The sequence below is a fragment of the Microcaecilia unicolor genome, chromosome 10 (genome assembly GCF_901765095.1).
Source record: "Microcaecilia unicolor chromosome 10, aMicUni1.1, whole genome shotgun sequence".
NCBI classification, from domain to species: Eukaryota; Metazoa; Chordata; class Amphibia; order Gymnophiona; family Siphonopidae; genus Microcaecilia; species Microcaecilia unicolor.
Genome location: NC_044040.1, coordinates 174,337,806 through 174,362,610, shown reverse-complemented (window position 1 = coordinate 174,362,610; position 24,805 = coordinate 174,337,806). Strand labels below are relative to the sequence as shown.

General features: G+C 43.3%; 1 protein-coding gene across 1 annotated transcript in view; it reads left to right on the top strand.

Annotated features, from left to right (window-relative positions):
* ATR (ATR serine/threonine kinase) overlaps positions 1-24,805 on the top strand; it is a 174,492-nt gene that overhangs the window by 68,526 nt on the left and 81,161 nt on the right. The window contains exons 17-24 of the mRNA XM_030216335.1: positions 1,520-1,612; positions 2,151-2,281; positions 6,362-6,505; positions 6,899-6,992; positions 8,033-8,158; positions 11,361-11,567; positions 20,596-20,709; positions 22,485-22,600. Of these exons, the coding sequence (XP_030072195.1) occupies positions 1,520-1,612; positions 2,151-2,281; positions 6,362-6,505; positions 6,899-6,992; positions 8,033-8,158; positions 11,361-11,567; positions 20,596-20,709; positions 22,485-22,600 (1,025 nt within the window). The remainder of the gene's footprint in view (positions 1-1,519; positions 1,613-2,150; positions 2,282-6,361; positions 6,506-6,898; positions 6,993-8,032; positions 8,159-11,360; positions 11,568-20,595; positions 20,710-22,484; positions 22,601-24,805) is intronic.

The window sequence follows — 24,805 nt, the reverse complement described above, 5'->3', positions numbered from 1 at the left end:
GGTATTTCCCTGTCTCTGGTAGGCTTACTATCTAATTTAGTAATGATCAGTTCCCCGTGCTGTTCGGAACAGCATAGGGAATTAACTCCCCAAAGATAATAACATGCAAATTAATGTGTGTTATTAGCATTGATCATAGGGGGATTTCTGCTGGAGAATTGTGCCTGGGCATTTGCTCAAGGCACAACCCTCCCACAGAAGAGGTTTGACAGGTCTAGGCTGACAAAAAAAAAAAAAAAAGCCTGGACTTATCAAACCTAAAACCCAAGCCCCTCAACATAAGCCTCCAGACCCCTCACTCCCCCAAGTATGTGCCCCCCCCCCCCCCCACTGACCCACCCTGCCAAACATAAGGCCTGGAGGCCTCCAGGCCCCTCACCCCCCCCACACCGAAAATACCCTGGTGGTCCAATGGGACTGCTAGCTGGGACACCCCCTTCCCAGCAGCCTACCTTGAAGTTGGAGGAGGGAGGGACTAGCACTCCTTCCCGCCTCTTCGGCCGTCACCTTAAAATGGCGGTGCCCTAATTATCAGGCCCTTATGTTGAGGGGCTTGGGTTTTAGGTTTCTAGACCTCCAGGCCTTATGTTTGGAGGGGCGGGTCGGTGGGGGACATGTGCTTAGGAAGGGTGAGGGGTCTGGGGTCCACTGGACCTCCAGGCCCTTATGTTGAGGGGCTTGGGTTTTAGGTTTGACAGCTCCAGGCTTTTTTTTTTTTTGTCAGCCTGGACCTGTCAAACTTCTTCTGTGGGAGGGTTGTGCCTTGAGCATATGCCGAGGCACAATCCTCCCACAGACGTTCCATTATGTTTCAATCATTTTTATTACGTGAACATAATCAGCTGTAACATTTCACATTACATAAGCAAGTTCCATAACAACAATTGGCATATCTTCACATTTTGTATTTTTATTGATATTAGTATTTCCCCCCCTAAACTACTCCCCCTCCCCTCCACAGACGTTCCATTATATGGAAGTTAAATCCTACGTAGTGCATCCCAGGCGAATTAATAGTTTGATGGATACATCATAGAATTTGTGGCTTGGTGATTTAGATTTAAATCTTAATTTCATTATTCATTGTAACCTGAAGCAAGTCAAATCATCTCTTTTTAGCAAGCTCATTACAATACCCTTACTTCACACCTCCTTTTAACAATGTGCTTTTCTTCTGCTGTTTTATAAATACCATTTCAATAAAACTGTAAGAAGGGCAAGGACACTAGTGAATTACTGACTGTATTGAGGGCCCGGGATAAATCTGCTCTTGAAATGATGTTTATTAATGCAGAGCTGTACAAAGATGATAATGTTTAAAAACAAGTAATCTAAGCACAATAAATGAAGGATCTTCCCCAGAGGGCTTACGTTGTTAGTGGAGAGGGTGACACACACTAATTGTCAGGACACTGTCTGTATTTAAGTTGAATGTCTTCATTAGAAAATGCAGCATGTTTATGTTTCGCTCAATGAATTTAAACTACTGATCTGTTTTTGTTTTAATTTTTTTTTTCAGGCTGATTATTTGCAACCTAAATTGCTGGGCATTTTAGCTTTTTTTAACATGCAGTTACTGAGCTCTAGCATTGGCATTGAAGATAAGAAAATGGTAAGTGAGAAGATATTTCAGTGCAGATCCAACACATATACTGTATGTATCTTGGATGAGCTTGGATAGGAGAGAGTAGTGGTTGCAGCTTGGGGATATTTGAATGTTTCTACACAAAGCTGAACTTTATTTCAAAAAAGATGAGCATGCCTTAGGAGCTAGGGTTTACAGCAGACATCCTGGTCACTACAAAGAAATTATAGTTCATAATTCAGTTTATTTGATATACCGCCTATAAAAGATGATATCTTAATCAGTGTACAGTATAAAATAAAAATAAACATTTAGTTGTCAGGAGACTAAGATGAAGGTAATAGGAAAAGAAGGCCTAGGTTACAAAAGCTTGGAACATAACTAGAAGAGAAGCAAGGAGTTAAGGAGGTGCAAGAAGGCAATATAGATGTCAGATAATCTCTATACCTTTTAAGATATGGTTTTGTTCACTGTTAGAAAATGACCTCATCTCTCTGCCAGTGTAAAAGTCAGAAAGTTTACGTGTATGCATCGATTCTTAATGTGCATAGCTTCTTATTTTCAGGCCTTAAACAGTCTGGTGTCTTTGATGAAGCTGATGGGGGCGAAACACATAAGCTCAGTGAGAGTCAAGATGATGACTACGCTCAGGACTGGCCTCAGATATAAAGAGGATTTCCCTGAGTTATGCTGCAGGTGAAGTGATGACTTCCTTTTACTTTAAGCTTTTCATACTAATAAACTATGCTTTGTGACCTAGTGCCTCCACCAGGTGAACGGAATACACTGCAACCATTCCGGCCGCAGGAGCTTACTGTGAGATTCTTGGTCCTAGCCCTTTATAATATACAATCCATACCCTATTCCTCCCAGGTTCCGATACTTGGAGTAGCCCAGTGTTTCAAGCTCTGACAGGAATAAAGAAATACCCACTCCAAATTCTGATCCTCGCTGCCTGTGTCATCTTCTCTGTTGTTGGGCTTCAGGTCCACTTTGACCATACCAGCTGGACTTCTTGGAACTCGAGGGTCTCCCCTTTATTCAAGGGTGGTGGTGGTATGTGTTAGGAAGCTTGGGGATTTGCAAACAGGGTTTGGTTAATGTACTGGATGGGTGGAAGCTCTGCTATTATATTACTCCAAAGGTATAAGTTTGGGGATGTTAGTAGTGTATGGACCTCCTAGGAAATTCAGGTTTTGTGGGATTCCATTTTAGATGTGATAGGGGGCTCATTTTACATTTTCAGGATTTTGTAGTGGTTGAGGATTTCAATTTGAATGTGGATATGGTGGGGTATATGACTTTACAGAGCTTTTTAAAAGGTATGGAGGATTTGGGCCTTTGCCAGCTGGTTAGTGGCCCTACTTGCCAAGATGGGCATATTTTTGGATTTATTATTCAGTATATTGAATATGAAAGCAGATTTTAATTTCAGGTTAGGGGAGAGTTTCCCTCTCTCTTGGTTGCATCATTTATTTTTTGGAGGGGGGCGGGGTTGGTAATCTTGAAGGTGAGCTTGTGGGAGAGGAAGAAGGGGTGGTTGAGAATGGGGGTAAGATGTCATGAGAGAGAATCAGTGAGGATAGATTGGAGGTGTGTTTTTATGTAAATCTTTATGATGAATCATTGAATGAGAGGGTAAAGAAATTGCTCCAAGGACTGGAGGTGGTTTTAGATGAAATTGCTCCTTTTTGAGCACACAAGGAAAGGGAATGCATTCCAATTCCCTGGTTTTTGGATGCTTTGAAACTCCTAAAACAGGTAATGCATAAAAGTGAGAGAAATTGGTAAACAATCATGCAGGTGTGTATAAGGAAAATTGGAGGCAATTAACAAATTTGTGGTGAGGTTTTAAAATTAGAGGTCTTATTATTCTGTTCCTATTTCTACTGCTGCTAGTTGCAGAAAGGAGTAGTTTAATACTGTTAATTGTACTGGTAATTGTTTATGTGAAAAGGGGACACTAAACATAAAGTATCCGGAAATCACTCTTGTGAACAAATTTATGCCCAAAATGAAGAGAAGGAATTTGAACTATTCTCTTGAGATTGAAAACAAAGCATCCTAGAATCTTTATGTAGTGCCAAAATGATTGCAAGGGGTACGGATAAATGGCATACAAAAATGCTTTAAATGTAATACACAATTCAGTGGGCATCCCATGAAGCTGGGTTAACACAGGGGATGATAAGTTCGAACAAATGCAAACATAACAATAACCAAACTAATATCTTTTGCATTAATTGTAAAGCTTTGATCATAGAACTGGGAATAGTTCTTATAGCCCAAATCGTTTCATTTTTTTTTTTTTTGATCCTAAGCAGTTGATTGAATTTGTACAAGCGAGAGAAGAAGTGAATGTAGTGGTTGCTTCTACAGATAATGCTGTTTAGGTTGGCTTTTCTCTCCTTATTGAATGAATGTGATACTCATATTTTTCCATTATTTCTTTTTACTTGGATCTCTGTTGTTCCCTATATTTCCTGATATTATGGACAAATAGAAATAATTTTTTTATGTTTCTTGAGTATTGTAACTTTGGTAGTATTTGACTCACCAGGCCCCGCACTGGTGGAGAGAGAAGAATTCAGCATTTTCACACTATCCAATGTTATGAAGCACCCACCGTAAAGATAAGTGTGGTGTTTATTTAACATAGAGATTATTATAAGTTGAGTACAATTAATATAATAAAAAAAATTAAGTAAAATTGACAATATTCAAAATAGTGCAGCAGTAGCGGTTTTTTATGCCTATGATGAAAGCAGGGTCTTTTTGACCCGATATAGCTTCTTCAGGTCAATTCAAGACCTAGAAGCTTCTTGAGGCTTTTTCCGCTATTGTGTTACAACATTTGGCCATAAGTAGTCATTTTCTCTGACAGCAGATCTTATTGTTTGTTTAGTAGTAAGTCGATTTGCAATCGGACATATTTGTATAGTATTTGAATTTCATGTTGCCAGTTGTCACTATTTGTTCCAGCATCACTTGTTGGTTGTGCCCTCTTTTTGGCACATCAAGTATGACACCATACGTGATTCCATTTTTTCAGTTGTAGGCCCTTCATTTTGGAATGCCCTGCCCTATCTTAGATCACAGTCCACTCTGACTAAATTCAAAACAGACCTTAGCACATTCCTCTTTAAGGATGCTTTCTTAGTACTCTAAGACTGTGGGATGGAGCTACTGGTCAGCTCAGACTTATTTACCCTTCCCCATCTCTATCCACTACTAATACCCTCTTTCTGTCAAAGAGTGCAGTTCTATTTCCTCCCTTCCTGTGCTGTTTGTCCCCTCCTTCTACCTTTTCTGTATTAATTTTGTAAGCCGCATAGATACATTTTTTGATGTGCTGGATAGTAAATCTTCGATAAACCTGAAACCTGAAGTGGTGTGAAATAGTGGTTTCACCAGCTTGACTGTAGTCAAAAAAAGCAAACAATAACTTAAACCACTGGGTCTAACCATGATCCAGCACATAATGAATGAAACATCAAAAACAGAGCTTTAACTCAGACCACAGGATGCAGTCCTGTAGCAAATTCTCACCAAAGAATGGCAACAGCATAGCATTCTCCCACAGTTGACTGTAGTAGCAGGCCTAACACTGCTTTCAGGGCTGCTGATTTATACAGCTCCAATGGGGTTCAAAGGTCAGTCTTAAAAACATTTTTACTACTAAAATATATTAAGGGGGAATCTTAAAAATAATTGTCACTCGAGTTAAAATACCAGCTAAAATCACTTTAAACATCAGCTTGGCTCTAGCTAGGAAACAATTCTGTCTAAATAGGTTCTCATACATAACAAATAAAGTTCTCATACATAACAAACAGCTGTATAAATATGCAGCCCTGAGAGCAGTGTTAGAATTGCTGCCAGAGTAATCTGTGCTAGAATGCTGTGCTGCTGCTTTCCTTGAGAGAATTGGTAAGATAGCTTTGGTCTATTTGTTGTTTCCCTGTTCTCTGTGGTTTGAGCTAAAGCTCTGTTTTCCAGGCTTTATTTGTTATATCTTGGGACCTGTTTAGACTCAATTGTTTGTTTGTTTCCAAGCTAGAGCAAAGCTGATGTTTAAAAATGGTTAAAGTGATTTTAGCTGGTATTTTAACTCTTGAGTGGCAATTATTTTTAGGATAAAGAGCGCACACTAAATGATAAGAAACCCATAAGCTTTAGTAAAAGGGCTCCATAGAATGGAGCAATTTGATAAGGAATGCTTATTTACTGATAACTAACTATGGGCCTCTTTTACAAAGCTGCGCTAGCAATTCTCGCACGGCAAAAGGAAGTCCATTCAATTCCCGTGGGCTTCCTCTCATTTGCCATGCCAGAATTGCTAGCATGGCTTTGTATAAGAGGCCCTATAACTAATAGATTGAAGATGAATTCCAGAAAGTATTTTTTTTTGTCAACATATATTAAACTACAGAATTTGCTACCAAAGAATGTGGTAAAGGCTAGTAATTTAAGAAAAAGTTTGGATACGTTTCTAGTGGATGGGTCCATTATTCATTATTTAACCAATTGACCTTCAGTGTCACCACCTCCTGTAGCTGGGAGTAAACAACATGGAACTGGCTTTCGTATTGGGATTTGGTAGGACTTGCAACTAACCAGGAGTAGTTGCTATGCTGAGCTGAATAGACCATTGGTCTAACTCAGCTTGGATATGTCTTATGTTTTTTATGTAACTTATTTATTAGTATCTTGCTTTTGAAACACTTTTTTTTATAAATCTTGGTCTTAAGTAATTGTTTCTGTTTTGTTCTTTAGAGCTTGGGACTGTTTTGTGCGATGTCTGGACCATGCTTATCTCGGATCCCTTCTCAGTCACGTAATAGTAGCTTTGCTGCCTCTCTTACACATTCAGCCAAAAGAAACCGTGGCAATATTTCACTATCTCATAGTAGAGAACAGGTAATTTGGAAATAATCAGAAGCAGGTGAAGCAGAGGCATATTGTTTTCATTGTAGAGGGATGAATGTCATTTGATGCAGCCACTAAAATGTAACTTTAAATGGGATCAAGTCAACCTAGTTCCAATTACATTACATGGGGTGGTGTTCAGACCCTGGTAAGACTGAAAATTTTGTACTGCTTAACTGACCAATACCAGTCAATAGCTACACTGATATATTTGCCCAGCTAAACAGATAGGGGTGGTGGTAAAAGAGAGAAAGGTGATTCATAAAACTGTGTTAAAGTGGAGCAAAATGAGAGAAAATTGGTTGTTTTATTTACATTTTATGTTTTCTTTTTCTGTTAAATGCATGCTATTTAACAAAAATTCTTTTGATGTAACTCATTTAGGGATGTTGTGCAAGACTTTCTTCATGAAATTTATTTCTTGCCTGACCATCCTGAACTGAAGAATATTCAGATAGTCCTACAGGAATATCGGAAGGTCTGTATTTTGGATCACAATAAAAATGCAATGTGCAATAGTATTTAATAGGCTTCATAACATTTTAGTATGGAAAGGACATACTAATTTACTGCCAAGAATGGGCATTGATCTAAAATATTTATTCCAGGGTGCTCAGAACAAGCACTTTTCTTTTGCAAGATTTAATCTCCTGGAAAAAGTAAACACTTTTTTCTTTCAAAATATTAATTCTCAGCTGTTGCCGTCTTTTGCTAGTGATCATTACTCCTATATACTCAATTCAAAAGTGTTTTTATATAATTGGGAAACTTGGATTATTATATACTTATATGTATGTGGATGTATTTTGTGGAATTGTTTTAGTTGTGATGGACAGTGGGTGTGTCTGTTTCAGAAGGGATCTGCTTGATAGTTTTTGGGGCAATATTTCACTATTTCATAGTAGTGAACAGGTAATTTGGAGATTGAGTGAATATATGAAATTAACTCGTAGAAATTAGAAGTTAGAAATTAATATTCTAGAAATTAATTTTTCTATTGGCACAAAATTAAACTATGGAATTTGTTGCCAGATGTGATCAAGGCTGAGATTATAAAAGATTTGGATAAGTTCTAGAGCAGGGCTTCTCAAAGCCTATCCTGGGGATCCCATGTCCAGTCTCAAGTTTTCAACTTATCCACAATGAATATACCTGTAATACATCTGCATGCATTGCCTCGTTGTATGTAGAAATGTATTATGCATATGGATATCTTGAAAACATAACTGGCTGTAGAGGACAGATCCGTTATTGATTATTTAAGTGGTTAGCCTTAGGTGACTCCAACTCTCACTTCTGGAATTGAGCAACTTGGAATGGGCAAGACTTTTTGCAATCTAACAGGTACTTTGGAGTAACTCAGATTGGCCACTGTTGGAGACAGGATACCGAGCTTAATGTACCACTGGTCTGGCCTAGCTTGGGACTGCTTATGTTTTTATGCTTGCTTGCCACATTTTGTGGCAGTGGAAATTGTTCTGAGTGCAGATTTTCAGGAGTTTGGTTTGTGTTGTGCAGGAGACCTCAAAGAGCACTGACCTGCAGACAGCACTGCAGCTCTCCATGAAAGCCATTCAGCATGAGAATGTCGATGTTCGTATTCATGCTCTTACTAGCTTGAAGGAAACATTATACAAAAACCAGGTACTGTCTTTTGGTAGCCGTGTGATCTATATTACTAGCAAGGTCTGCTGAATTTACTTATGTTGCACAGTGCAAAGATTCTCTCTCTGTGAATTTAATAGGGATTAAAATATATTTTATAATATGCTGTACTATTACTCACTGGCATGTAGGAGACACAGATTCAATCATGAGCTGCTTTGCTGTTTAAGCTAGCCAGGGGCTGAAAGCAGTTCAGAGACAGTGATCAAAGCTCTCGTGAAGGGAAGCCTCAGCATGTGTCCTGATTTTTGTGTACTTGTACCAGAACTTAAGGGGATCCACATTCTGTGCTGCTGAGCAAAAGGGTGCACTGGCTGAGCTGGAGGGGTGAGGTATAAGAAAATGTAACCCAAATACCTTGGATATTGTGAATGAAAATGTTCATGCTGTCCCACTCCTCTCCTTTGCCATAAATGGCACAGAGTGTGATTGGGCTTAGAAGCTCCTTGTCAAAGGAAAGCTGCCAGGTCAAATAAAATCTGTTTTAGTTATTAATCTTTTAGACCGAAAAGGTTTACACAGTTGAAACTTTGACTCAGTTGCACTTGGCTCCTACAGGATATGTGAACCCTTACCTTTAGTCCCTCACCCTATTTTTAACCCTCTTCTATCCAACTTGGTCCTTGCGGTAATAGTCTCTTGACTAGGAGCCACAGAACATGGATCCTTCTTGAATCCACTAAACATGCAACTAAGTCTGATTATTGGGTGTCACTTGTTGCACAGTTATCAGGTTGGCTTATGCCTGGGGCTCTGAATGCTGTCTCTGCATCTGGCTCAAGAAAGCAAAAGCTTTTATTGGTTAACATGCATGCTTTTTTTCTCCAAATGTTTCTCACCAAGCATCTTATTAGATATTTGTGAAATCTTGTTATAATTTTGAATATGATAAATTTACATGACTGAATGCCAGGTTCTCATAAATATAGCAAAGTGTCATAAAAACAACAGGATGCTTTAATGTGTATAACGCAGCACTTGATTTATCCTACAGTCTATGGAGAACCCGTGTCACAGTGGGTAATTTTGCTTTCTCCATTGACAAGCAGAATATAATCAACCACACATAGGTGACTCCAAAGCTGAGGGTGCAAGGGTAGGTGATATTCTTGATGTATCTGAGGAGCCCTTGCAACCCAGTTGATATTGCTATGGTAGATTAAAGCAGATTAGGAAAATAGTAGCTGTTGATATTGTAACTAAAGTAGCTGTTTCTCACACACTTTCCTAAGACAGTATTGCTTGGCTCACTCCTCTAGAGCAATCATATGGGGCTTTGTAGATATTAATCTTGGTCAAGGTGCAGTGATTAGCTCACAGTGATCCACTTTTACTCTGTCAGACGGATGTAAAGTAGGAGTACATTGGTAAAAGAATAGTCCTTGGTTGACAGCTAGGCCAGTACAATCAACTTCTTAAGACAGGAATGGTTGTGATGTGTTTGACAACTTGAGCAGTTTCTAGCATGCAACAGTTTTTATTCTTTTTGTGGGGAAAAGATGGGGTGAGATTACTTTGGTTGATGAAGAGAGAATCCCCGTTGCAGGGTAAGCAAGTACACTTCTCCATGGACAAGCAGGGTGGCTACAGCCATACAAATGGTGGCTTCATAAAAAGGTTTCATTGAAGTTCTCTATATGTTCTTGAAAAGGTTCGCAACTTGAGAAAGCAAATTTGGAGGAGGAGGAGGCAAGTCAAAGCTTATTCATAGATACTGCGTTTGGTCAAGCTGTTTTAAGGAGTGTCAGTCACTGCCTTACAGATGTCCTCTGTTGATGCCCAAATAGATGACATATGTGCCAGTACAACTGTGCCACTGATGATGCTGTAGCTTTCAGCTGGTGTGCAGTCACTTTTGCAGAATAATTGGAATTTCTAACAGAAGGCTGTAAGAGTCAGCCTGTGTATATAATAATTCTTTTTGTGTCAGACCCAGCTTATTAGAACTGAAGGATGTTCTCTTGGAAGAGTTTGTCCTTTTGAAGACAAATTTGCAATGCCCTTTTGCAATCCAGCATGTTTAATAGGTGCTGCTTAGCTCGTGGTGCATGTGGTGACAGGAAGAACACCAAAAGAATAATCAGTTGGTTAATATGAAAACTGAAAACTGCTTTTGGTAAGAATTTAGGGTCACTGCGAAGCACAGCTTTGTTGGCAACATCACCACTTGTATGGCTGTAGCAATCCTGCTTGTCTATGGAGAATAGCATATATGTGGCTGATTATATTCTCTTATTCACGAAGAAATACTCTGATATGATCACAATGTGATGGATCTTTGGTGACAGCACATGAACGCACCTTCATCTGGGTACACCTTATACATTAATTGAGTGATGTGAGCCATTATTGTTGCAAAGTATCAACATATCTCCCAATCTCCTTATGCTTTTATCTTTTTCCTCTCCATCCTTTGCCCTTTATCTTTCCCTCTCCATCCTTCCTCTCCTTACCCCTCCCAATCTCTTTTCCTTTTGCTTATCCTACCTTTGTTTACCTTTACATACTCAACTTACTCATTCTCAAAACCTCACTTTCACTGCTTATAATATTCTCCTCTAAGACTTTGCTATTGTTATTGTAATTGTATTAACAATGTAAGCCGCATTGAGCCTGCGGGGTACAAATGTAATAAATAAATAAATAAAGTATCAGAATATAATGTTGATTAGACCATTGGATTCCAACATAGTTTGGCCAAGTGTATAAGATCCAGTCTGTCTTTTGCAAGGAAAAAGATGTAAGCTTTCCAATTTCATGTTTTTTTGTGGTATACCAGAAAATAGTTTGACAGTCATTGAAGATTTGATTGGATGTCCTGGAATGTGTATTGATTGTAATATTTGTGAAATAGTTCTATGGCAGAGTCCTAGTACAGTCCTTTGATGAATGTTAACCACAGCAGCATTGCATTGGATCATAGTGCTGCATTTGGAAAGGCAGTGCAATTAACCAGTGAGAACAGCAAAATCTGATCTGGATAAAATGCAAATATGCTTTTTTCATCACAAAAAACATCTTTATAGTAGCCTATGTTCAGTAGATCTTTGTGCTTGTGCAATCATGCTGTAAATGGGGCTTTTTGGATATTAATGATGAGATTTCTTTGACCCTGGTAATAGATGGACAAGCAAGCTGTTGAGATTGGTTTATGCTGTCTTTTTTTATTATTTAATTTTAGGCAGAACTGGTGAAATACGCTACAGACAGTGAGACTGTGGAACCTATTATCTCACAGTTGGTAACGGTGCTTTTAATAGGCTGTCAGGATGCAAACTCTCATTTTCGCCTCCTGTGTGGGGAGTGTTTAGGGGAGCTGGGAGCCATCGATCCGGGCAGACTTGACTTCTCAACGAGTGATACCCAAAGAAATGGGTCTGCTTTTGTGGTAAGTTATATCTAGGTGGAAGATTGCTTAACTTCTCAATCAAAACTAACAAAACAAAAGATTACTTCAGAAGAGGTAGAATAGACCCATACTTTCCTAAGTAGGAAAAAATTATTGAATAAAAATTAAAAAAAAAAAACAACTTTTGAAGACTCTATATAAAATGGGCTTTAGGGCCGTAAGTATTTTCTTTTAGAATTAAGGCCACCAATATTCCATGTAATAATAATAATATCAGTCGTAGAGGTAGTCAAACAGTAACAATGCAATGTCAAGAATATTGGAACAATGATCATAAGGGAAATAATATGCTTTACAATAAAAAATGAACATGAGTGAGTTCTTCCAAGCTATCCCATTGCCCCACTCCCCCCACCCACCTCCCTCCCCCCAACAATCTGAGAAATTATGTATACCCTCACTTAAACTTATGAACCCCTCAAAGGAAAAGGAAAAACACAGGTACCAAAGCATTAGCAAGTCAAAATATAGGCATGACGTATATCAAGACCTCTAGGGGTCCCTCAGACAGGGGACCCCAGTGTCCCAGATTGATCCAGGAACTGATGTTTAAGACGATTGCTGCGCTTTGGAACCCACTAGCATTGTGGTGGAAGGTCAGACCAGGCTCAGGCTCCAAATCTGAGGGTTTCCAACCCACCTTTTTCAGCACAGTGTGCGCATCTGCAACTGCTTTAACACAATAAGTTTTCTCTCCAAGAAAGAATGCCAAAGGAAAAGGCCATTTGTAGTGAATTCTTTTCCTCCTCTGCAAACTCCCTTGGTTTTTGCAGAGCAGCAGCTGTTGATAAATCTTCATACACCTCCACACATTTACCCTAATAAGTTAAAGGGCCCTCTTTACGGGAATTCTACAGGATCCGTTCTTTCACAACATATGAGTGAAAACAGACTACAATGTCTCATGGGCGATTGGTATGACGAGGGCCCCATGAGAAGCATAGGCTGTGTTGGAATCCTGCCTAAAATCTGACGACAGAGCTCCCAAACTATAGTTCTTATCTCCCTCCAACTCCCTGGTACTGGAGGTTGTTCCGGTGGACTTGATTTTTTCAAGCCGTCAAGCTTTTCAAGAATACTAACTAACTGGGTAGTGTGGTTTTCAACACTGCTAATGGTATCACGCACACTGAGTGCCTGCTCATCCAACTGCTGATCAGCCTCAGCGACTTGAGTTCTCAAGTGTTCCAAGCCCCTGTGGAGATCCTGTACAAGAGCCTTGAGTTCTGTCATGCGAGCCGCAGAGTCTTGCTACAAGACACTCTTAAGGTCCTGGAGCATGATCTGCAAGTCTCTGTTGGTTATAGGACCAGCAGAGGCAGTGGCATCAATATCCTCCAAATTAGTAAGTACGTTAGGATCCACTGCCGTGCAGAGTATCTCAGAGTCCATCATGCCATGTGTACCGCTCTGATCACCGCGACCCACAACGTGAAAGTAAGTTTTAATTTCTGTAGCTCATTTTTTCAACATGCTATCTTAGCAGGAGGGTAATGCCAAGCAAAATCGCCAATTATTCACTCTACTTGTTGAGGGAATGGCACAAAAATTTCTGATGAAGATCAGGGCTTAACGGAGCTCCTAGTTTACCCACCCATCTTGCCGATGATGTCACTGGAAGTCTCTTTCAGGAAAATTTTAAAGACATTTATTCTCGGACATAAAATGATACCATAACTTTTGGAAGTTTTCTTTTTCCTCTATTTTTTATTGAAATTCACAGAATGCATACATAAAAGATTCAACAATACCAACATTATTACTTTTATTACATTTTGGTGACCATCATCCCGTGATCTGCAGCAGAACATAACAGTATCCCCAAGAACCCCCCATCCCTCTTCACCCACACATCCCACACCACCCTCCCCTGTACCTCACCGTTTCCAAATCAAAATCAACTTTTGGAAGTTTAAAAGAAAATATATATACTTTTGATTCTTTTTATCTGTATTGTTCTGTAGAACTTGTTATTGACTGTAACTGAAGACCCTGTTGTGATGTAGTCCACTTTGAATCTAACTGGAATAATGCAGAATATAAAACACCATATATCATAGTTTAGGTTTTGAGCATACTGCTCTTTGTCGTACCATTATATCATTTTCTGCAGTGCCTGCTTATTCCAGAAGTCAGTCTGAGTTTTTAACGCAATAAAATTATGGTACTCATTCTCCGAGGACAAGCAGGCTGCTTGTTCTCACTGATGGGTGACGTCCACAGCAGCCCCTCCAATCGGAATCTTCACTAGCAAAGTCCTTTGCTAGCCCTCGCGCGCCCGCGCGCACCGCGCATGCGCGGCCATCTTCCCGCCCGAAACCGGCTCGAGCCGGCCAGTCTTCTTTCGTCCGCACTCGGTACGGTCGTGTTTTCGCCGTGTCGAGCCCCGGAAAGTCGACCTCGCGCATCCGTTTTTCGACGTGTTTTTTCTTCGGAAAATCTTCAAACTGTTGGGAAGTGCTCCGGAAGCCCTCGGGTTTCGTTTGCCCCTTCCCGTATTTTTCAGATTTTGCCCCGGTAAGTTTTGTTTCGTCGTCGGGGTAGGCCTCTTTTCAGCCTCGGTCGAGATTTTTCTCCCTTAAAGTTTTGGTGCTCACCTTCGTCATTTCGGATTTTGATTTCGCCGGCGTGATTTTTCCGCCCATGACATCGAAGCCTTCCAGCGGCTTCAAGAAGTGCACCCAGTGCGCCCGGATGATCTCGCTCACTGATAGGCACTCGTCGTGTCTTCAGTGTCTGGGGGCCGAGCACCGTCCTCAGAACTGTAGTCTGTGTTCCCTGTTACAAAGGCGGACTCAGGTAGCGAGATTGGCCCAGTGGAACGTTTTGTTCTCGGGCTTTTCGTCGGCATCGGCACCAGGGTCATCGAGTGCATCGACGTCGTCAGCGTCCAGACCTTCATCCTCGGCCGCCAGTGCATCGAGTGCATCGAGGCATCGGCCCTCTGCATCGGCGCCGAGACATCGGATAGCTGCATCGACGTCGGTGGTACCGGGACCTCGTCTGCTGATGTCGTCGGACGGTGGTGCATCGTCAGGAGTGCAGGTGAGGGCTGTCCATTCCCCTGCTGGTGGCGGTGAGCCTTCGGGTGGGTCTCCCCCTACCCTGAGGGCTCCTGCGGTACAGCCCCCCCCCGAGATCGACCTCCTTCGACCTCGGCCCCGAGGAAGCGATGGCTGGATTCTACGTCCTCCTCGTCGGTGCCGGGGAGCTCCGGTGACATGCTTCAGAAGAAGTCGAAGAAGCATCGACACCGGTCTCCTCCCCGCGTCGGCACCGAGAGCTCTGGGTCGCCGAGGGAGTCGGCACCCATCAGGCATCGGCACCGAGAGGACCGCTCACCCTCTGTGCAGGAGGTGTCGATGCGCTCCACTCTGGACAGCCCGGAACAGCCTCCACGCCCGGAACAGGTTCTGACGTCGACGCCTGCATCGGCCTCCATGCCTTTCTCTGCAGCCGCTCTGAACGAGAGCCTCCGGGCCGTTCTCCCAGAGATTCTGGGAGAGCTGTTGCGCCCTACCCCTCCGGTACCAGCGGTGCTTGCGCCTCCGGTACCGTCGAGCGTGGCGCCGGCTGGCCCATCGCCCGGGGTGAGGTCCCCGACGTCGGTACCGCGTGCGGTGCCGACTGCGGCCACCTCCCAGGAGGGCTCCCCGACTACGTCGGCGGAGGGAGCTTCGCCGATGCGGGCGAGGGAGTCTACCTCTCGACGCCACCATCGTGGACGTGGCTCCACTGAGTCGAGCCGGGCGAGGTTGCAGACACAGGTTCGTAAACTTGTGTCTGACACCGAGGGTGAGGCCTCGTGGGAGGAAGAGGAAGACCCCAGATATTTCTCTGACGAGGAGTCTGAGGGTCTTCCTTCTGATCCTACTCCCTCCCCTGAAAGACAGCTTTCTCCTCCTGAGAGTCTGTCTTTCGCTTCCTTTCTCCGGGAGATGTCTACGGCCATCCCCTTCCCGGTGGTTGTGGAGGACGAGCCCAGGGCTGAAATGTTTGAGCTCCTGGACTATCCTTCTCCACCTAAGGAAGCGTCCACTGTTCCCTTGCACCATGTCCTGAAAAAGACATTGCTTGCGAACTGGACCAAGCCACTAAGTAATCCCCACATCCCCAAGAAGATCGAGTCCCAGTACCGGATCCATGGGGACCCAGAGCTGATGCGCACTCAGTTGCCTGACGACTCTGGAGTTGTGGATCTGGCCCTAAAGAAGGCTAAGAGTTCTAGAGAGCATGCTTCGGCGCCCCCGGGCAAAGACTCTAGAACCTTAGACTCCTTTGGGAGGAAGGCCTACCATTCCTCTATGCTCGTGACCAAAATCCAGTCTTACCAGCTCTACACGAGCATACACATGCGGAACAATGTGCGGCAGTTGGCGGGCTTGGTTGATGCGCTCCCCCCTGAGCAAGCCAAGCCTTTTCAGGAGGTGGTCAGGCAGCTGAAGGCGTGCAGAAAATTCCTGGCCAGAGGAGTGTATGACACCTTTGATGTTGCGTCCAGGGCCGCTGCTCAAGGTGTGGTGATGCGCAGGCTCTCATGGCTGCGTGCCTCCGACCTGGAGAATAGACAGCGGATTGCGGACTCGCCTTGCCGTGCAGACAATATTTTTGGAGAGAAGGTCGAACAGGTGGTAGAGCATCTCCACCAGCGGGATACCGCATTCGACAAGTTCTCCCGCCGGCAGCCTTCAGCATCTACCTCTACAGGTAGAAGATTTTTTGGGGGAAGGAGGACTGTTCCCTACTCTTCTGGCAAGCGTAGGTACAATCCTCCTTCTCGACAGCCTGCGGCCCAGGCTAAGCCCCAGCGCGCTCGCTCTCGTCAGCAGCGTGCGCCTCAGCAAGGCCCCTCGGCTCCCCAGCAAAAGCAAGGGGCGAGCTTTTGACTGGCTCCAGCAGAGCATAGCCGACATACAAGTGTCAGTGCCGGGCGACCTGCCGGTCGGGGGGAGGTTGAAAGCTTTTCACCAAAGGTGGCTTCTCATAACCTCCGACCAGTGGGTTCTGCAAATAGTCCGGCAGGGATACACCCTCAATTTGGCCTCAAAACCTCCAAATTGTCCACCGGGAGCTCAGTCTTACAGCTTCCAGCACAAGCAGGTACTTGCAGAGGAACTCTCCGCCCTTCTCAGCGCCAATGCGGTCGAGCCCGTGCCATCCGGGCAAGAAGGGCTGGGATTCTATTCCAGGTACTTCCTTGTGGAAAAGAAAACAGGGGGGATGCGTCCCATCCTAGACCTAAGGGCCCTGAACAAATATCTCGTAAAAGAAAAGTTCAGGATGCTTTCCCTGGGCACCCTCCTTCCCATGATTCAGGAAAACGATTGGCTATGCTCTCTGGACTTGAAGGATGCCTACACACACATCCCGATACTGCCAGCTCACAGACAGTATCTGCGATTTCAGCTGGGCACACGTCACTTCCAGTACTGTGTGCTACCCTTTGGGCTCGCCTCTGCGCCCAGGGTGTTCACAAAGTGCTTGGCTGTAGTAGCAGCAGCACTTCGCAGGCTGGGGTTGCACGTGTTCCCATATCTCGACGATTGGCTGGTGAAGAACACGTCCGAGGCAGGAGCCCTGCAGTCCATGCAGATGACTATTCGCCTCCTGGAGCTACTGGGGTTTGTAATAAATTACCCAAAGTCCCATCTTCTCCCAGCACAGAGACTCGAATTCATAGGAGCTCTGCTGGATTCTCGGACGGCTCGCGCCTATCTCCCAGAGGCGAGAGCCAACAACTTGTTGTCCCTCGTCTCGCGGGTGCGAGCGTCCCAGCAGATCACAGCTCGGCAGATGTTGAGATTGCTGGGCCACATGGCCTCCACAGTTCATGTGACTCCCATGGCCCGCCTTCACATGCGATCTGCTCAATGGACCCTAGCTTCCCAGTGGTTTCAGGCTGCTGGGGATCTAGAAGACGTGATCCACCTGTCCACGAGTTTTCTCGAATCCCTGTATTGGTGGACGATTTGGTCCAATTTGACTCTGGGACGTCCTTTCCAAATTCCTCAGCCACAAAAAGTGCTGACAACGGATGCGTCTCTCCTGGGATGGGGAGCTCATGTCGATGGGCTTCACACCCAAGGAAGTTGGTCCCTCCAGGAACGCGATCTACAGATCAATCTTCTGGAGTTGCGAGCGATCTGGAACGCTCTGAAGGCTTTCAGAGATCGGCTGTCCCACCAAATTATCCAAATTCAGACAGACAACCAGGTTGCCATGTACTACGTCAACAAGCAGGGGGGCACCGGATCTCGCCCCCTGTGTCAGGAAGCCGTCAGCATGTGGCTCTGGGCTCGCCGGCACGGCATGGTGCTCCAAGCCACATATCTGGCAGGCGTAAACAACAGTCTGGCCGACAGGTTGAGCAGGATTATGCAACCTCACGAGTGGTCGCTCAATTCCCGAGTGGTGCGCCAGATCTTCCAAGCGTGGGGCACCCCCTTGGTGGATCTCTTCGCATCTCGAGCAAACCACAAAGTCCCTCAATTCTGTTCCAGACTTCAGGCCCCCGGCAGACTGGCATCGGATGCCTTCCTCCTGCATTGGGGGGAGGGCCTGCTGTATGCTTATCCTCCCATTCCTCTGGTGGGGAAGACTTTGTTGAAACTCAAGCAAGACCGAGGCACCATGATTCTGATTGCTCCTTTTTGGCCGCGTCAGATCTGGTTCCCTCTTCTTCTGGAGTTATCCTCCGAAGAACTGTGGAGATTGGAGTGTTTTCCGACCCTCATCACGCAGGACGAAGGGGCTCTTCTGCATCCCAGCCTCCGGTCCCTGGCTCTCACGGCCTGGATGTTGAGAGCGTAGACTTTGCCTCTTTGGGTCTGTCAGAGGGTGTCTCCCGCATCTTGCTTGCTTCCAGGAAAGATTCCACTAAGAGGAGTTACTTCTTTTTATGGAGGAGGTTTGCCGTCTGGTGTGACAGCAAGGCCCTAGATCCTCGCTCTTGTCCTACACAGACCCTGCTTGAATACCTTCTGCACTTGTCTGAGTCTGGTCTTAAGACCAACTCTGTAAGGGTTCACCTTAGTGCGATTAGTGCATACCATTACCGTGTGGAAGGTAAGCCGATCTCAGGACAGCCTTTAGTTGTTCGCTTCATGAGAGGTTTGCTGTTGTCAAAGCCCCCTATCAAGCCTCCTACAGTGTCATGGGATCTCAATGTCGTTCTCACCCAGCTGATGAAACCTCCTTTTGAGCCACTGAACTCCTGCCATCTGAAGTACTTGACCTGGAAGGTCATTTTCTTGGTGGCAGTTACTTCAGCTCGTAGAGTCAGTGAGCTTCAGGCCCTGGTAGCCCAGGCCCCTTACACCAAATTTCATCATAACAGAGTAGTCCTCCGCACTCACCCTAAGTTCTTGCCAAAGGTCGTGTCGGAGTTCCATCTGAACCAGTCAATTGTCTTGCCAACATTCTTTCCCCGTCCTCATTCCTGCCCTGCTGAACGTCAGCTGCACACATTGGACTGCAAGAGAGCATTGGCCTTCTACCTGGAGCGGACACAGCCCAACAGACAGTCCGCCCAATTGTTTGTTTCTTTCGATCCCAATAGGAGGGGAGTGGCTGTGGGGAAACGCACCATATCCAGTTGGCTAGCAGATTGCATTTCCTTCACTTACGCCCAGGCGGGGCTGGCTCTTGAGGGTCATGTCACGGCTCATAATGTTAGAGCCATGGCTGCGTCGGTAGCCCACTTGAAGTCAGCCTCTATTGAAGAAATTTGCAAAGCTGCGACGTGGTCATCTGTCCACACATTCACATCTCATTACTGCCTGCAGCAGGATACCCGACGCGACAGTCGGTTCGGGCAGTCAGTTCTTCAGAACCTGTTTGGGCTTTAGGATCCAACTCCACCCCCCGAGGGCCCTATTTGTTCTGTTCCAGGCTACACTCTCAGTTAGTTGGTAAATTTTTTTAGGTCAATCTCAGTTATGTCCTCGCCGTTGCGAGGCCCAATTGACCATGGTTGTTGTTTTGAGTGAGCCTGGGGGCTAGGGATACCCCATCAGTGAGAACAAGCAGCCTGCTTGTCCTCGGAGAAAGCGAATGCTACATACCTGTAGAAGGTATTCTCCGAGGACAGCAGGCTGATTGTTCTCACAAACCCGCCCGCCTCCCCTTTGGAGTTGTGTCTTCCCTTGTATCTCTTTTGCTACATACGAGACTGGCCGGCTCGAGCCGGTTTCGGGCGGGAAGACGGCCGCGCATGCGCGCGAGGGCTAGCAAAGGACTTTGCTAGTGAAGATTCCGATTGGAGGGGCTGCCGTGGACGTCACCCATCAGTGAGAACAATCAGCCTGCTGTCCTCGGAGAATACCTTCTACAGGTATGTAGCATTTGATTTATGTACGTCACTTTATCAGATATTTAACACCAGTTCCACCTTATTGTTTTAGTGGTCTTGATCTTGGTATGTGTGGAAGCTTTGGCGAGTAAATAATACATTTGTGCAATTGAATACTTGATAGTGGGGATCTTTGTAGATTATAGTGCATTTATAGACTGGCAACCTGCTCTTGTGCCATATATTTTTTTATGGGGCAATATAAGAAATCAGTATATTTCAATATACAAAGGTTCATGTTTTCTGCAGGGCTATGCTGACTGTCATTAGGAGGGTGCCACAGGGGTTTAACTCTGCTCAGAGCTGGAGGAGGCATAGCCATCTGGCAAGCTTTGGGGGCCTGATCCATCGCGCACAAGTTTCTGCATCGGGCTGCAGCATATCCTACCACCAGCCTTGACAGGACTTTTCCACTACAATGTCTTTTTCATAAGAGGAATGCTGTGGCACTTTTGGTTTTTCCTTCACTCTGACAACATTAGTCATTAATATTTCCATGATGGGAATAATTGCCCATCAATATTTGGTTCAAAGCTACAAAACTGCAAATGTATTTGACATAAAAGTAGTATTAAATGTAGGTTTCCTGAAGTGACAGTCCAGGCTTTAAATGCCCTGCCCAGAAGCTATGGATGAATGAGAATTTCTTTTCTCTAGAGTGGAGTGGACGATCCAAATTTTGCATACGAGTTATTAATGGAACTAACAAGAGCATTCCTTGCTTATGCTGATAATGTCCGAGCTCAAGATTCTGCTGCTTATGCTGTGCAGGTAAGTTAGCATCATTTGTTAGGAAGAGTGAAGTACATGCTTAATTTCATTTGTCTCTGTAGAAAATTATTGCCCTTCAATAAAATTAATGGGTAGCTAGATCAAATCGCTTAAAACCGGGATCTATTTGATTAATCCTGTCATGGCTGATAGTGCTTAAAATACAATAATATTTCACCTGGGTTCAGATGAACTCTCCTGTTAGTAGTGATATCACTGTTGACTTAGGTATGAGTCACTAAGGTCCTCACCAGTGTGGATCCCCTCCTTAATAGAGATGTTTTTAATCCTATGGGAAATACTACCATAGACTTTTCTGCTTGGGAGATTCAGCATGTTCAGAGCACAGCTACACTGTTTTTATTCACAAAGTTTTACTCACTGTCCAGTGGTGTATTGCATCAATGCCCGTTTAACTTTTTTATGGTTGAGTTTTACCGTGTAAGTATTTTTTAACGTCAAGAATGCCTGGTATTTGTGTAGCAGGAATGAAAATCAAGATTTCATGAAATGTACATTATAAACTTTCAAATGTGTAGAAAAGCCTCCCATTCCATGATGTACTTTCTGAGGAATTGGTGTTACAAATTTGTCCAAGCAGCCCTTGCTGTGAAGAGGATCTAGAAGACAAAGGGGGCCCACCTGTCATTGCTTCTCAGTCTTCTGAGGTGGATTCCCCCCCCCCCCAACTATTATGGGAGCCCTTCATGAAACTATTGCTTGAGGGCCATTAATCGAACTTGTGCCACTTCTCGGAATTGTTATAATCTAGTCTCTCTCCTTTGTTGATTTTTAAAAGTTTACAAATTATTTTTACAGGGTTGAGCAGCACCGTATAAGTTTAAGTAGGCTCCTCTTCTGAGTTTTGTGATGTTACACTGTCCTGAAGAATCCCTACTTCTCATGGCTTCTTTGAAATGGGATAGCTTCAAAATAGATTTAAACATTTTCACATTTGTTTAAACGTTTTATTGAACAAAATACCAGCAGAACTAAAATGAAAAAGTCATACACAATTGTATTGATTAAATCCCCTCTCCAACCGAAATTTCCTTCCCCAAATCCAGCACTCCATATGGGACTTGAGCTCTTATAGCCCTCCATGACATGCAAACACTTTCTCAATAGGTGTGTCAGAACAGCCCTCCCCTCTTAAACATTTTAATGTTTAAAACAAACTTAATTTGATTATCATTAATCTTGATCATGTTAACGTTCATTAAATGAGCCCTTATAAGTTTTGAAGTTTTTTTTGAGGAAGACAGAACTAACGACGAAAAAGGCTATTTTGACTGAACGACTTTTGCCGGGAGCTCCACATCTTATGCAATGGCGCTGTCACACTATACATCTGCTTACTATGGAAGGCCTGGAGATCCAGGACTTTACACCTGCTATTGGACTTTGTTTTCAAAGGATTTGGAAACCCTTTTGGATCACTTTGACCCCAAGTCACATTTTGAATCTGAAATTTAGCTACTGTTGATGTTTAGAGAGAGTTGAAGTAGTACTTTTTTCCCAGAGTTGGGTGGGTATATCGCAAACAGTTGATATAGTCTTGTCTCTGTTGCGGTCATATTCCTGTATTCCAGTTTTTAGAAATTGTATATTGGTTCTCTTGGAAATCATCTGAATTTCTGAACCACATGGAACAGAGTGTGATTGTATTGTTTAGCTAATAAAAATTATTTTCACCATAAGTCTGTTGAAGTTCCTTTCTGATGTTTTCCTCTTCACATTCCTTATCCTATTGTTGTAAACACTGCTGTTTACAGGAGCTTCTTTCTATCTACGAGTGCAGAGAGAGTAAGAATGACTGTCCAGGTCGCAGATTATGGCGCAGATTTCCTGAGCATGTGCAGGAGATTTTGGAACCTCACTTAAACACCAGGTGCAGTATTTCCCCTGGAGCAATTGTCTTAGCATTAAAAGTTAAATATGACTTAAAAATGTATATTTTTACCTAGTGATGCTGCGGAAAGAGGTTGAGAGAGAAGGTGTTTCCAATATTGCTTTACCTAGTGTTGATATACTTTTTTGCCAGAAGATGGATTTCATGGTGCCATCGCACAAATGGGGAAATGTGGAAGAGAACTGGAAATGCAGATATAAATACTGAGGGACCGATATTGAAAAAGACATATGTGGCAGCAGAGGTTGCGAATTGAATAGGTCTCTCTCTCTCTCTCTGTCTTTTTTTTTTTTTTTTTTTTTTTACTTTTTTAATCCCCCTTCCTCCGTGGCAGGGGTTCTCAACCCAGCCCTCAGGACACACCTAGCCAATCAGGTTTTCAGGATACCCATAATGAATATGCATAACATAGATTTGCATGCTCAACCCCCATTGAATGCAAACTTATCTCATGCATATTCATTGTGAATATCCTGAAAACCTGACTGGCTAAGTGTGTCCCGAGGGCTGGGTTGAGAACCCCTCTTCTGTGGTAATAGTTAACGTTTATATAAATTGTTGTTATATGCCAAATTTATCATTTTAATTTTGGGGTAGGCAACGGCATAGTGGATAGTAGCAGTATTCAGCTGCTATCTACATGTTAACTTTATAAATGCAACTGCACAAATAAGTATAAAATTTAACATGTATATTCAGCAGAGATATTCATGTAAGTGCCGTTATCTATGGGGCAATATTCATCTGGTGCAACCAGTACTTTTTTTTTTTTTAAACACTGCCACTTGCTGAATTAGTCTCAGATATTCAGTGCTGGCCCTTGTGCAGGTACACGGGTCTGGGGCAGCCACCAGGAGTTACCCCGGCACTTCTGACATTCAGCCTTTTTGCTGTCCTAGTTAAGGACAGAATATTGGTGGTGACGGAAATTGTAAGCCACATTGAGCCTGCAAATAGGTGGGAAAATGTGGGCTACAAATGCAACAAATAAATATCAAGGCCCCAAGAATAGCATTAGCCAAACTTAAAGCATTGAAAAATCAAGGTGGAGTCAATTTCCCCGACTTACTGCTTTACCACAAAGCATTTATTCTTCGTTGGGGTTTAGTGAATATCTCCCTCTTACCTGCTCTCCCTTCCTCGCTGGGTCAATTTTGAATCTCTACTGTTTAAGCCTTTCCCATTGGAACAGAATGGGGGGTGTGCATCTTGCTAAAACTTTTTTTGCTAATCCTGTTATTAAGACTACCTTCACACTTATCAAGCATCTGGATACCAATCTCAGAATACCTTGGTCCATATCTTATTACCATTCCATTTAGAGCAATCCCTCAATATTAAATGATAAGAAACTTGTATCTTGGCATAGGTGGCAATCTTTAAACATATAGGAACAAAGAGTGTTCATTGATCTACACTCTCACACATGGAAAACGTTTTCTGAAATGCAATCAAATATCACATTGCTGATTCCTTATTTTTTTCAGTGACTTTGGATGGATGAGGTCCACAGAATTATCTCCTGTATCTGACTTACTCACTATCAGTTCCCAATTATATGCCCCTGGACATACTGCTTCTTAAATTTACAAACTCTTTTAAACACACACTTCTTTTAAAAATATAGGTCTCTGCAAATCTTCGGAGGAAGACATTTCATAGTCCATATCTGACACTAACTGGGAATCCATCTAGATCTCTTTATTTAAGTCTTCCACATCCTTTTCTACAGTACAATCCTGTGAAGAAACAGTGTGTTTTAAGCCTGTAAAATGTATTGGATATTTTCCTGTCTAAATTAATTCTGAAGTGTATTTCTCCTATTTAGTCAGCAGGTGGTGTTTCTTTGCTGTAAAGCTGTTACAGAGAACTGAGTGTTTTTTCTTTAGTTTGACACAAACAGGAAGTAAGAAGCAGTATATATTTGAAATCTTGACTGGGCTCCGATTAACCCAGGAGCTCATCTCATTTGGACTTTACTGGTTTTGAGTTCAGTTTCAGCCCTTGAGAAGAGAGAGAGAGAGCTCTTTGCTGAAGCCCTGTAAAAAAAGTTATATTTGATAACTGGTGAACAGCTATATGTGTCCTGATCTCCCCAGGTACTTTCTAGGAAGTATGCAAATGTTTAGTTAGTTTTCTAATTGATCCATTTTTCATTTATTTGTTACTGTTTGCTAAATGCAC